Below are 13,393 nucleotides of genomic sequence, written 5' to 3'. Positions count from 1 at the left end.
AGGTCAGAGTGACACTGAGAATCGGAATGTTTGAGTGCCCCTGAGTTTGGCAGGAGATAGCTCAGAAACAATGCGGAGTTTGCAAATGCAATTAGACAATTCAGTTAGAGCGAAGTCTCCCTTATGAAATCCAATCTTGAACACTCGGCCGAGTGAGGTTGATTGCAGCGACGGCAGTTTTGCAAGAAGTCACTTACATGCGGCCAACAACGGTCCCTAATAGGGTTAGCCTTTGCTGGAATCAGTGGGTTTTTCTGGGGTAGATAGTGGCAAGGTTAGCGCTGTTTGGCAGTTTGCGGGGGTGGAACCCATCTTCACGTCAGCACCTTGTTACGACCGAACAGAAGAACATTTTGGAAATCTTCAACAACCACAAGAACCGACAGTTCGCTCGTGTTATGCACAACTGGTCTCACCGTTACACTATATACAATGTACATGGACCACACCGCCCCAATCGCGCACCGGATCCGAGCCACGCGATTTCTTGTGCCATCTTCCACCTCCTGGGTTGCTCCCGAGAGCTCGTCTCCCGTGAGCTTAACTGCCGTAGGTTGTATTCCGCCCGTACCACTCACGTCTGTCACAAAGATCCAGACGACGAAGTGTATGTTTCGATATGCACTTTCGACAGGAAAAAAACCACGCCACTTGATGCATCGTGCACGATCCGCAACGTCCCAAGATGCAATTGCAACCCCACAACTGGCCGTTTCCCCCGCCTTTTAGCAGGTCTTGTCAAGAGAAAGGAGCCTCGGCCCTGTCTGCCTTGGGATTAGTCCCCCGAACACCCCCCAACAGATGACGCGCGGGTTGGCCCCGACCCGCCTGCCAGGAACGGGGTCTTTTTGCTCTGTCTCGAGAAAGGCGGAAAACACGGGATCGGAGAGCTTTTTGGAACTTCTCTTCAGCTAGCCGAGGCTTGGGATATGGCTTCTTTTGTTTGGACTCAAAGAAGAAGAGAGGTCAGGATACGGGCCACACGTGCGCAAAGGTCGATGCTGTGCCGCCATCGCAATGCTGGCCGCAGAAAGCAGAGAGAGAGGTCTGCTGGTCGGCTTGATTCCGACCCTTTCTGTGCGCAGACGCCAGGATGCTACTGTAGGCATTGCTTGGGGTGGAGCTAGGTGTGTCACAGACAATGAATGCCAACTGAACTTGGCTCTTTCCCAACTTCTTCTGAACCCCTCAGAGGCTCGCCTACGTACGGATTTCGGAACAACGGATGGAAATTATGCCCGCCCCCCGTGCCTGCTTCCCTGGGGAGGTAGGATTTTTTCTGTCTGTTGGAAAATCAGATGGAATAAAGAGCAAGGGAGCTGCACTTCTCCTGGTGTCCCACACTACTTGCTTACACTCTTGTCTCTGCCGTCATTGTCATATATCACCACATACACGCTCGTACCGGACGCATATCATACGGCCAGCATACGGTTGTACCCTCTAGGGACCGTGTTGATCTGCTGCTTTGGTTGCTCAACAGCTGTTGACCCCTGCGGCGAAAACCTGGCTTTATATACGGCGGCAGCCGAGTCCAACCGGTGAGCCGTTCTTGGTCGCGGGCGGCTGTTTGTTTTTACTTCCCTCTACTCGTCTTCTCTGTGAGGACGCAGATACTGAGGGGAGTTATCTGCTCTACCCGCTAGTTCGGGGTATCGTTTCTTCGTTGGCTTCTGTGCTTTCTTCAACACCAAGATGGGACTCGTTGAAACAGCTATCGAGCATGTCTCGGTTAAATCAGTGTTGATCCTCGGACCAGCACTGCTTCTGGCACATCTGGCTTGGTGGCTAGTTTTGAGGCCTGCATGGCAGGAAATCAAGCTTGCCCGGATGACTGGCGCAAGGCCACCAAGGATTCCCTCCAAGTTGCCGTTCAGTAAGATGTCTCCTCGGTTCCAGGTACTGTGTATGTCATGTCTAACCAACACAGGTATCGATTTTATTTACCGCAGCGTCAAGGCTTCAATGAACTACCAGAACCTCCCCATGTGGAAATCCCTCTTTGTACAAGCCAACTCATCAACCGTCGAGAACCGTATTGCTGGCCGCCGCGTGGTCATGACCTGCGACCCCGAGAACATCAAAGCTATCCTGGCAACCCAGTTCGGTGATTATGGCAAGGGCGAGCCCTTCCACAGGGAGTGGAAGGCCTTTTTGGGCGACAGCATTTTCACTACCGATGGAGATTTGTGGCATGGCAGCCGACAGTTGATCAGACCTCAGTTCATCAAAGACCGTGTCAGCGACCTGCACGTGTTTGAGAAGCACATGCAGACTCTCTTCCGGGCTATTGCGAACGGAGGAGCTCTCAATGGCGAGGGACAGCATGTGGATCTTGAGGCTGGCAATGGGAAGCCAGTTGATATCAGCGATTTGTTCTTCCGGTTTACACTTGACTCGGCGACAGATTTCCTGTTGGGCAAGGATGTCAAGTCTCTCAGGTATGCTTTAACAGATTAAGCCTTTCCATTTGGACAGGGGGCTGATATATGATGGAAATGTAGCAACCCCCGCCAAGAATTCGCCGAAGCCTTCGCCGAAGTCCAAAGAGTTCAGTCCATCATTAGCCGTGCTGGGCCCCTCAACGTCTTCGTCCCCCGTGGCTCCTTCCGCAAGGGCATGAAAATCATCAACGCCTTCATCAACCAGTACATCGAGCAGACCCTCCGTCTTGACCCTAACGACCTCGCCAGCAAGTCTGACGCCGGTTATACCTTCCTGCATGCCCTGGCTGGGTTCACCCGTGATCGTCAAGTTCTCAGGGACCAACTTATTGCTGTCCTGTTGGCCGGAAGAGACACCACCGCTTGCACCTTGTCCTGGACCATCTACGAACTCGCTCGCCACCCTGAAGCTCTCAAGAAGTTGAGAGAGGAAATCTTGCGTGTGGTTGGTCCTACTCGTGCGCCTACTTATGAGGATCTCAAGGGGATGAAGTACCTTCAGAATGTCATGAACGAGACACTGAGGTTGTATCCTGTTGTGCCCTTCAAGTTAGTAACCCCCCCGCCCCCCCTATTCTATACCTGAACATTATATTGACAATTCGTGCTCAGTGTCCGTCTCGCGCTCAAAGATACCACCCTCCCCCGTGGAGGCGGTCCCGATGGCTCCCTTCCAGTCAAGGTCCTTAAGGATACACCCATCGCCTACTCCACACTCGTCATGCAACGCCGTGAAGACCTCTATCCCCCCGTATCCGCCAACTTCGCCCCAGTCGATGTCTTCAGCCCAGATCGATGGTCCGTCTGGCAACCCAAGCCATGGCAGTACATCCCCTTCAACGGCGGTCCGAGAATCTGCATCGGGCAGCAGTTTGCGCTGACCGAGATGGCATACGTGTTGACCAGGTTATTTCAAAAGTACGAGAGGCTGGACAACTACATGGGTGAGATTGATGGTGGCAACCCGTGCCTGAGGGCCGAGATTGTGCTGCAACCGGGTGATGGTGTAAAGGTTGGGTTCTGGGAGGCCAAGAAGGCTTGATATCAGGTATGGGGATCGGGGTTTTGATTTTGGGCTATGGTATATATCAGACTGTCTCACTCAGCGGCATGCCTTCTTCCTTTACAGGGATTTGTATGAATATGATTTATGAGATTTTACTCATCTATGATGTGTCTTTCCATCTCATCCCAATCCGTGCCATCTCACCCCATCTCGACTGTTATATGCATATCTTGCATAACTCTGGAGAACGGCATCCGATGAGGACTATCCCGACCTAAAGCTAATTACGTACAGACAGGTCACAAGGAGCGGTCAGTGAGCCATCCTTATCCTCCCTTTTTTTGTTAGTTTTGTGGACAACGGAACGGCCAGGTAAGCTTTGTTGCGGGCCGGGATGGGTGATTCGACCCGAAGGTAGCCGTTGTTAGTTCGACCCCGCCGTGTCCCGGTGGTGCTTATCACTGACGCTACATACACGTTGCACAGTCGTGCTCCATCAAGATATATCTCTTTCTTATCTTCTGTTGATACCATTCTCAAATAAATAGCGATATTGGTTTTGTATTGGAAGCTCTTTTGTTTTTTGTTCTGCATCATCAACCCTGGTACTCTCGGATATCTATCTCACTTACACACACACACACACACACACAATCCCGGTCCTTGGCACGGCAACCGGAACGGAACACAAATATGCGGAGAGCTGCCCGTCTCGGCTCCGGGGCCGCTGCTGTGGTGCCCCGGTCTCGGAGTTGGGGTTTGACGTCTCGGCCGGGTTTCATTAACAATTATAAGAAAGCTCAAAGCAACAATGGCCAACAGGCATCATTTCACAGCAGACCAAAGTTAGATTCGGCTGCCGAGGCGACGGTGATTGGTGGCCCTTCACCTCTGCCTGAGGTTGAGTTGCCAGATATCCCAGAGACACCGACGAAGAATAAGAGGGTGACTATTGGCGAGATTTTGGAGAGGAGGAGGAGGGCGGGGAGGTTGGTGGCCCCGACGGCGGCGGGGTGTGATTCAGGGGTTTTCAAGGGGGATGTAAGTGCCACTCATGAACCGTTATTTATTGTCAAGCTGACATAGCTTCAACAGTCATCAGGAAAGCCGATGGCAAAGGATATGAGCCGTATGTCCCCCCATCACCAACTTTGGAACATTTATTAACGTGAAACAGATCATCTCTCCTACGAAGCTTCTATCCGCGAACCATGCAAGCTCAAACAAGCTGCCCGCCACCTCAAAACCCCTGGCATCATCTCACTCGGCGGTGGCCTTCCGTGCCCAGAGTACTTCCCCATCAACTCCATCTCCCTCTCCGTCCCAGATTACCTTCACAACCCAACTCTCTCGCCCCCAGAGGTCCACCCCGCCTTCCAAGACATCACCATCGGCAAATACGACACCCATCCCTCAGCCCCAGTCCAAAAAGAATACGACCTTTCCATCTCACTCAACTACGCTCAAGCACATGGCTCGGCCCAACTCATCCGCTTCGTAACCGAACACACGGAACTCGTCTCCAACCCCCCCTACGCCGACTGGAAAACCTGCCTCACCGTCGGCTCGACCGGTGCTTTAGAGCAAACCCTCCGCATGCTCTGCGACTCCTCCAGAAACGACTCCATCCTCACAGAAGAATTCTCTTTTGCCACGGCCTTGGAAACAGCCCACCCCTTGGGCATCCCCACCTTTGGCGTCCCCATCGATGAGCAAGGCCTTATCCCCTCCGAACTAGACCACATCCTCTCAACATGGAGCCCTTCCGAACGGGGCAACAAGCGAAAACCACACGTCTTATATACGGTGCCATCCGGTCAGAACCCAACAGGAGCAACCCAAGGCCCAGAGCGAAGAAAGCAAATCTACGACATCTGCTCCAAGCACGATCTGGTGATCATCGAAGACGAACCATATTACTACCTCCAACTCCCGCCCACCATCACCCCAACCCCTACCCCTGCCCCTTCCAACACAACCGACTTCCTCGACTCCCTCCTCCCAACTTTGTTAAGCATGGACACGGACGGGCGAGTCATCAGAATGGACTCCTTCTCCAAAGTCCTAGTCCCCGGCTCAAGACTAGGCTGGCTCACCGCCTCAGACCAACTCGTCGAGCGCTTCCTCCGACACGCCGAAGTCGCCAACCAGGGACCCAGCGGGTTCTCTCAGGTCATTTTACATAAACTACTCGACGAGACGTGGGGTCACGAGGGGTATCTAAAGTGGTTGATGGTGCTGCAGAGAGAGTACACCGAAAGAAGGAACACGCTCCTCAAGGCGTGCGAGGAGTATCTACCCAAAGAGGTGGTGAGTTGGGGTGTTGTGAGGGCGGGCATGTTTGTGAGTTTTTTTTCTTTTTTTTTTCTTTTTTTTTTTAACCCCCCTTTACCCTTGGTATAGTCGCTGATATATGACAGCAATGGCTCCACCTAGACCACACCCTCCACCCGGACTCGAGAACAAAATCTATTCTCGAGATTGAAGAAGACATTTTCGAGTCTTGTATCGACAAGGGAGTGCTCATCGCAAGGGGGAGTTGGTTTCGTGCCCAGCAGGAAGTGGCGCCGACGGGGCTGTTCTTCAGGGCTACGTTTGCGGCTGCTACGCCGGGGAATATGACTGAGGCTATCAGGCGGTTGGGCGGGGCGGTGAGGGAGAGTTTCAGGCTCTAGTTTTTATTTAGTCTTTCTCAAGAAAAAAAAGTGTTGGTGATGGTTCCCCCAAATATCCAAGATGGGTTTTTCTTTTTCTTAACTTGGGTGAATATTAAGCCGCCTCATTGGCTTGTTTAAAGAGCTATAATCCGATCCTCTCTTCAAGAAAAGCCCATGGGATGCTTAAAGTCAGTCCACCTTGGTGAAGAAAAACATCTTAGGTTTTATGGGAGTTCATCATCACCACCTGACTGTCCTGTCTTAGGGCTATCTATCCCCAAAATCAAATCTACCAAAAACAATTGCAACCCAGTTCAATGTCATGAATTTTCGGAATACGTTTTATTGCTTTATTGTATTGTATTCAATACACCGACCGAGCTATATACATTCCCCCCATTTTTTCCCTTCCCCGGCACCAGCGAGGGATTGATTGTATCAGGAAACGGGGTTGTGGCAAATGACATCATCTGTGGTTCTCTGCCTTTTGATCCATCAATAGGATGGCTCCCTGTTATGGGCGAAATGATCGCACCAGGCAGGGCTCGTCGTATAGGTGAGTTCCTTCTGTTGAATCACCACCTCCAATAGGGAGGATTTAAACAATCCTGAGCCGATCAAAGTCGTTAACTCCAGATAGAAAACAAGAACCGAGGCGGTGGGTTTCTCCCTTTTCCGTGTTGCCTTTATGTGTGTGTGTGTGTGTTGGTGTACCCCCGCTGATGTCTGTAAGCTATATACAAGGTTCTGTTTCTGTTCATGGCATGTTCTATATACAAGATTTCTTCTTGAGATTTTCATCATGATAAAATTATTTGGGAACGATTTGTCCCTTTCATTAGTGTTGGTGTCATTTCATGCCATGCCATGTTGTTCTTCGTGTCCGAGATAATTGGTGTCGATCGGTCGAAGCGTGGATTGCGTCTCATGTTTTTGACAAGACGTCCACTGAAAAACTTTTGTTGTTGTTGTTTGTTTGGGGTGCCGCTCGCTGTTGATGATAATATTGATGATGTTGATGATGTTGATGAAGTTGATGATGTTGATGAAAAGAAAAACTGAACTGTTCCCTTTCCCTCAAAACGTATAATAAATGATCCCGCATGGCTGTGGTTCCCGCCCATGCTCTCTATGTAGAGGCAACACCGTAAATGAAAAAAATGGGGGGAATGATATCGCTCAAAGGACAAGAAATCATGGCTACCTCCTATGCGACAGAAAAACGCTCGTCGTCGTACTCTAACACCGGAACCAGTTGTATAGGCAATATGGTGATATGCTCGGGTGTCGGACCCTATGTGCCATGTGCATGTACGTGTGCGGGATGGTGATGGCTGAGACGGCGAGAGAGGAGGAATATGACAAAGCCACCCAATCTATCGTGCAAGGAAGAGCCCGAGTACAGTAAAAGACCCGGCAAATTTCAGAAGGTGTGGGTTGGTGGGACAGCTTTTGGTACATCCCACAAATATGTCGATGATCGTGCCGTCCATGATGTGAAAGGGATGATAGGCCTCGGGGATGAAAGTGTTGCTGTGTCCTTGGCCTTGTGTTCAAGGTAATAATTAGTGCATATTCATCCGGTTGATTCCAGCGGACGGTGTGGATTGCCAGGGTAGGTAAAACCGGCCCGGACCTGGCGTGAAGAATGTAGAAACGGAGAAGAAGCAAAGAAGGAAACCAAAGAGATAAACAAGCTGTGACTAAACAGAGCACGCGGCTGTTTATTAACGACCAAGCAAGAAGCGGGCCGTCTCTGACGTTTGAGTCTCAGTTTCTGTGTTCAAGTCACTCTCTTGGTCATGCTGAGTCCTAGGAAGAGTGGGCTCTGGCAAATCCCGGGCAAGTTCCTGCATCTCCTGGTTGTCAAAAAAGGCCTGGGTGTGAGGATCCCAGTGCTCTTGGCGTTGCGCTGGCATGCTGGAAAGAGAAATGTCTGAACTCATTGTGCTTGTCCTCTGGGAATACCTGGAGGGTGGACCATGTCGTCCAAAGTACAATGGGTTTTGGCGGTTGGATTCAAACTGGGGCTGGCGCCTGTCCTGACTGGACATGGACCGGAAGGACCGCTCCGTTGCAGCTCCAATTGTGACGCCTGTAAAGGGATAGTCGGCTGATATTGACAGGTGTGGTGACGCGGTTGCCATGTGCTTGTTAATCATAAGAGTGACAAGACTCCAGGCTGTTACGAAGAGCGGAAGCCAAGGCACCAGGTCCTTCTTAGTAGGGCCTGCGGCAATGACAACAAGCAATAATAGGACCAAGGCAACTGGGGCCGTGGAAGGTCCAGATCTAGATGACTGTTAGAGAAAAAACACGTGCGGCGTAACAGTCGTGGACAAAAGTACCTAATGAACGGCTCTGTATAGATTGCGTGGAACGCAATAGCCGTGATGATGAACAGAATGAGTGTGCTGTGACTCTGTTAGTATCTTCTATCGTATGGCCTACACAGTTTTACTCACATGGTACGGAAGGAGTTCCCTTCGCCGTTGGCCAAGGGGAAAAGAATAGATGTGCCAATCATGCCACCGCAGGACAAGATTTTGGCCTTACTATGAACATCTTCATCTCGCGCTCGTGGAGGCAGCTGCCCATGGGGAAAACCGGGGCGCTCCATTGTGCAGAAGTGGCAATAGGATGAGGGTTGAAAGCTCCTACGGCCTTTGCTGCCTAATGTCTGGCGAGATCGCGAGGTGGTGTAGAAAGAAAAGGGGCGATGTTGGGGCGAGTTGGTTGCAGTGTATACGAGTGAATAGAATCCAGAGACGAGAAGGGGGGAAAAATGCTTGACGGCCTGAAGGGGAGGGCCTGGACTTTTTACCGCCCACCTACGAGGGGAGCTTAGTAGCGTATTCCAAATACCAAGCTCTGATAGCTAGCTCTACCTGTAGATGGCGCAGCTTCGCCTCACCACGTAGTCGAAGTGAACGTTGCGGAGAAGTAAGGCCGCCAAAAGATGCGGGGGGGGGGCCAATGGCAACAAATCCGACAAGAATGTATGGATGCACTTACATGCAAACTCGCTCAGCTTCCTTGATATGAAGCCGAAACCCACGCGGGCACACAAAAAGGGAGCGTTTCGGTACCTCTTTGAGCTTCTCTGAAGCGTCAGATAATTCGGTTCGCATGCTTGAGATGGTGCGCGGGGTGGTTCGCCTGGTGAGGCTCAAAATAATGGTGGGGGGGCGATTGGCCCGTAGTCTCGGTGAGAGCTGTCTGCCTGGAGGTCAGCCTCGCCATGGTGAGGCATCTCTTCCTGCAGCATGTGGTTGCCTTGCTGCTCATGCACACGCGGCATCACGAAGAGGCCTCTGAATCAGAGCCCGCGCACTTCTCGCCTATCATTACTGGATTGGAATAAGATTGAGGGACAACAATGCAACCACTCGGGCGTGTATGCTGGTGCATGAGTCTGGTGAGCCGCACTTGGTGTGATGATATCCGATGGATGCGAAGCATCAATACCGGAAAGGCAGGGAACTGGATTTCAGGTAGCCCGTACGGCGCTTCAGCATTTGTTTGACGAGGTCCAAGCCTTGTAGCAAGGTATCAATGATGCAGAAACCTCCGGTGTTCCTTTCGTATAATAGTCAAGAAGAACCCAGGCATTTGAGGTTGATTTTGGGGTTTTGTTCTGGGAGACCTCGTGCCAATTCCGAGAACAAGACCCATCAAAGTCCTCGGCACTTACCGATCTCAGAGTTCATTCTATTCCCAAGTTAGCCAATTGCTGTCTCCATGAGTTCAGAAGCATGCTGCCCTCTCCACCTACCGCAAACACCCACAGTCTTACTTCGGAACCCTGGGTGTTGGCCCTGGGCGATTGACACTGTCGAGATCTGCTTAGGCACTCTCTGTAGTGTTGTCACCTGGGAATACACCGTTCAAAACGATATCAATCGAGGATACAGCAGAGTCAGTCCAAGTCATCGCCAAGCCCAGCCTCTTGATCCCCAGCTAATCGACGTCCAGATCGACCGAGGGCAGCAGCAGCATGCAGACCAACCCACCGATGACTTCCTTTTTCATCCATCCCCGGGGCTGATGCTCTTCTCATGCCTGGTCTTTGGTTGCGCCGTGTCTTCGTTTACCCAGCGACGACAGAGCCAAGATCCTCTTCAACTATTTGTGTACACCACGCTTCTCGGTGCTGCAGCTCTTGTTGGATATGCACGTCGAGAGAGCGCCCACCTGATCCTCCTGGGGTACTTACCCTGGGCCACATGCGCGGCTATGACCCTAAGCATCTCAGGACATAGTCTGTACAGGTTGCTCAAGACTGGTTCTGGAGCGACCAAGGACGAAGAAAAGGCCCAACTTCTCGGTGGTTGAACTGCCGCCACAACGTTTTGCGTGACTGTTTGTTATAGCCCGGATTGCTATCAACGGTTGACTCGACAACATATTGTTTTTTGACGGAGGAATTCGACTTTGCCAATTTGAAGGCATCGTCGCCGGTTTACGTTCCAGCCATGGCAGCAGAGCTTACCGCACACCTGCCCCCATTTACGTTTCACAACGCCAACCTCATCAGCCCAGTAATCACCTAGATGGACGCACCGGTTAGCTTATTATGACTTATGAACTTTGCTAAAGATAGTACCTCGAGCTACGGGTTTCCCGAGCTGTCTTGTATATCAGTCAGTTACAACGCGCGCCCTTGAGGCTGCCGTTGGATATAGCATACATAGCCGTCGCCCCAGCGGGAGGTTGGTGGATGGGGACAGAAAAGAATTCAATAAACGTAAACAACAAAGATGTGAGTCCAAGTCTGGCAAGAAGAGATTGCATGGGTTTGGAATTGGACTTTCCTGTAGGATAAGCCGGTGGCGTGATCCGGGGTGCGTTGTATGTCTCGATCAGTTGTCAGCCGGAGGTTTGTTGCAAAGTTGCCGTGATTCCAATCTTCGATCCTCTTGAGAAATAGATGGTGCAGAATCTGCCCACAGTCACCGGACGGCTGCACTCCCCAGTAAGGAGCAAACCATGCCCTCGAGGCAGGAGCAACGCTACCTTACAAAACGTCATCACATCACTGCCACTGGCACTATGTTATGAAACTGGTCAATACTTGTGCATATTTATGTCCTTCACCCGAGTGAAATGTCTACTCATCTACAATCCCCCATACTGTCTATCCAATCAATCATGTTAAAGCCCCAAACCCATGGTATGTTTCCCCTTTCCCGAACGCCATGCCCAAAATGCAAAAAGCCAAACCCGCTCATACTCAAAGCAACAAAACACCAGCACCCAGCACCAACGGTGCCATCATCAAAGGCATCAACTTCCCCCCTGCCTCGTTCTGCGGCGGTGCCCCGAGTGGTTCTGGAGGCGGCGCTTCTCCAGAGTTCGGTGTGTCCGCGGAACTTGAGCCACCTCCAGGACCAGAAACTGTAGGAGTTGTCTCCGTAACAAAAGTCGTAAAGGTCGTCGTCGTCAAAATACTCTCAGACCGAGAAGAAATTCCACCGTCCACAACCGATGGTGGCGACGAAGAGGAAGAATGGCCCAAGCAAGAGCACGGGATTGGGGGTGTCTACCATCACAAAGTTAGCCTTCCACTCCAAGACACCGAGAAGTGAAACCACTCTTCCCGAGCGCGCTCAGCTCTTCTATCAGGGGACAAAGAACGTTACTCACTCACAGTGCTACCCCCAACCGGCCTCAACTTCCCATCCGGCGTAATCCTCCACCCCTCCGGAATCGCCCCCTGCCCTCCCCTCCCCCCATCCGTCCCGGTAGGCTCCCAAGGCCACCCCGTCTGCGTAGCCGTATTCCCCTGCCCAATCCCCCCAACCGGGACAGTAGGACTCACATCCGTCGCCACCGGCGCCGCGCTCGCCGTAACCGTAATCCCCCCCGCCCCACCACTATTCCCATAAACCTTCCCCCCCTCCGACCTAATACTCTGCCACGTCCCACTATTATCCCCATAAGTATAACTCTTCCCCGTGCTATAATCCGTCACCACCGCACCCCTCACAACCATACTAAACGGCCCTCGAGAGTAATCCGTCGGGCCCCTAGCCCACTCCACCGTCCCAGGAGGATTCGTCGCGCTGTCCCCCCCAGACCAAGCCCCAAACTTAACCTGCATCGGCGTCTGAGGAAACTGCCCCTCCGCCTCATCATACCCCAACGTCCTGACCAACGTCCCCCCAACATACCATTGAATCCTCTGCGGCGTCCAGTCAATAATATAAGTGATAAACTCCCCCTGATTATTCGGCGCAGGGTTGAACTGCCCCCTGTTATACGTCGTCGTCTGCCCCTTTGAGAAGTAATTCGTCTGCACTTCACTGTCGTCTGCGCCTAGCCATTCGAAATCAATCTCGTCTAACGTGTCCGACAGCAAGACTAGCGAGGAGACAATCCCGGCTCCGGGGGCGGCTTTCATCGTTACCTCCACCCTGCCAAACATGATGTAGAACAGCGAGGAGAGCTGGGGGGCTTCGCCGGGGCGGGAGACGGAGAATGTCACGCCGTCAGAGGAGTAGGAGGGGGCGCCGCCGGAGGCGATGAAGGAGTCGACCGAGCCGCGGCGGAAGTCGACGTTGATTGTCATGCCGAGGGCTGTGTTGGCGGGGCAGGTTGCTAAAGGGTTGTTAATGAGGTTGTTTTTGAGGAGATCATAGTGGGAGGAGACTTGCTGTGTAATGGGTTACAATCACTCCATGTTTGTGCCAAAACCCCAGTCACCAGCGCAGCGGAGGCTGTAAGCGCTGTCTTCCATCGTTTGGAGAACATCATCTTGTGTTATTATCTGCCGGTCTCAGCCGGATCACCCGTCGAAGATGTCGTCAAAATGTAAGGGATAACAATCCACTGGGAGCAACCAGAAAAGAATAAGGTAGTCGAGTCCCGTCAAAAGTATTTCTCGCTGTCTTCTCCCCAACAATGGAATTATAGAAATTATCCTCTTATAGTGAACATCAACAAAAAAAGAGGCGGGAAGAGAGCAACCTGCAGCTCCCCCCAAAACCAGGCCACTCCCTCGGTTTTATCCATCACCCCCACCACCACCAACAACCTCCCAAGGAAAGAAACACATCATCCCAACCACCCTCCAATTGTCGTCATCAGTCTCGTCCCAGCACCAAAAAGATAGGGTCCAGCTCAGCAGGGATTGCGGCGCGTCCGCTCGTCTAGTTTTCAGAGGAGGTTGGGAATGTGGATCGAAACTCGGCGAGAAAGTTGGCGGGTGCCCCGGTGCCGGGCGCAGAATCGCCCGCCGTGCCCGCCAAGCCATTCATCGGGTGGCTGGTGTGCGCGAGGTCTTG

General features: G+C 52.0%; 7 protein-coding genes across 7 annotated transcripts; 4 read left to right on the top strand and 3 right to left on the bottom strand.

Annotated features, from left to right (window-relative positions):
- Nucleotides 1-267: 267 nt before the first annotated feature.
- On the top strand, nt 268-3,636 carry QC762_109520 (uncharacterized protein). The gene is made up of 4 exons (XM_062885373.1): nt 268-1,876; nt 1,931-2,441; nt 2,505-2,993; nt 3,057-3,636. The coding sequence occupies exons 1-4, from the start codon at nt 1,696-1,698 to the stop codon at nt 3,484-3,486; spliced, it is 1,611 nt and encodes a 536-aa protein (XP_062748333.1). The 5' UTR covers nt 268-1,695; the 3' UTR covers nt 3,487-3,636.
- A 321-nt stretch (nt 3,637-3,957) lies between these two features.
- On the top strand, nt 3,958-6,433 carry ARO8_2 (Aromatic/aminoadipate aminotransferase 1). The gene is made up of 4 exons (XM_062885372.1): nt 3,958-4,491; nt 4,546-4,579; nt 4,628-5,793; nt 5,871-6,433. The coding sequence occupies exons 1-4, from the start codon at nt 4,144-4,146 to the stop codon at nt 6,123-6,125; spliced, it is 1,803 nt and encodes a 600-aa protein (XP_062748332.1). The 5' UTR covers nt 3,958-4,143; the 3' UTR covers nt 6,126-6,433.
- A 344-nt stretch (nt 6,434-6,777) lies between these two features.
- QC762_109490 (uncharacterized protein) lies at nt 6,778-8,727 on the bottom strand (the record flags this gene model as incomplete). Its single annotated transcript, XM_062885371.1, has 3 exons — nt 6,778-8,399; nt 8,456-8,521; nt 8,573-8,727. The coding sequence occupies 3 exons, from the start codon at nt 8,725-8,727 to the stop codon at nt 7,835-7,837; spliced, it is 786 nt and encodes a 261-aa protein (XP_062748331.1). The 3' UTR covers nt 6,778-7,834.
- Nucleotides 8,728-8,927: 200 nt separating this feature from the next.
- QC762_0007980 (uncharacterized protein) lies at nt 8,928-10,040 on the bottom strand (the record flags this gene model as incomplete). Its single annotated transcript, XM_062882857.1, has 3 exons — nt 8,928-8,938; nt 9,123-9,266; nt 9,992-10,040. The coding sequence occupies 3 exons, from the start codon at nt 10,038-10,040 to the stop codon at nt 8,928-8,930; spliced, it is 204 nt and encodes a 67-aa protein (XP_062748330.1).
- QC762_0007970 (uncharacterized protein) lies at nt 9,151-10,442 on the top strand (the record flags this gene model as incomplete). Its single annotated transcript, XM_062882856.1, has 2 exons — nt 9,151-10,025; nt 10,083-10,442. The coding sequence occupies exons 1-2, from the start codon at nt 9,849-9,851 to the stop codon at nt 10,440-10,442; spliced, it is 537 nt and encodes a 178-aa protein (XP_062748329.1). The 5' UTR covers nt 9,151-9,848.
- Nucleotides 10,443-11,213: 771 nt separating this feature from the next.
- On the top strand, nt 11,214-11,695 carry QC762_0007960 (uncharacterized protein; the record flags this gene model as incomplete). Its single annotated transcript, XM_062882855.1, has 2 exons — nt 11,214-11,280; nt 11,361-11,695. 2 exons carry the CDS (start codon nt 11,214-11,216, stop codon nt 11,693-11,695), a joined length of 402 nt encoding a protein of 133 aa, XP_062748328.1.
- A 50-nt stretch (nt 11,696-11,745) lies between these two features.
- Nucleotides 11,746-12,678, bottom strand: CRH1_2 (transglycosylase; the record flags this gene model as incomplete). Its single annotated transcript, XM_062885370.1, has 1 exon — nt 11,746-12,678. One exon carries the CDS (start codon nt 12,676-12,678, stop codon nt 11,746-11,748), a length of 933 nt encoding a protein of 310 aa, XP_062748327.1.
- Nucleotides 12,679-13,393: the final 715 nt, after the last annotated feature.

This window comes from Podospora pseudocomata (genome assembly GCF_035222375.1).
Source record: "Podospora pseudocomata strain CBS 415.72m chromosome 1 map unlocalized CBS415.72m_1, whole genome shotgun sequence".
Lineage (NCBI taxonomy): Eukaryota > Fungi > Ascomycota > Sordariomycetes > Sordariales > Podosporaceae > Podospora > Podospora pseudocomata.
This window is presented reverse-complemented; position numbering and strand designations above follow the sequence as displayed.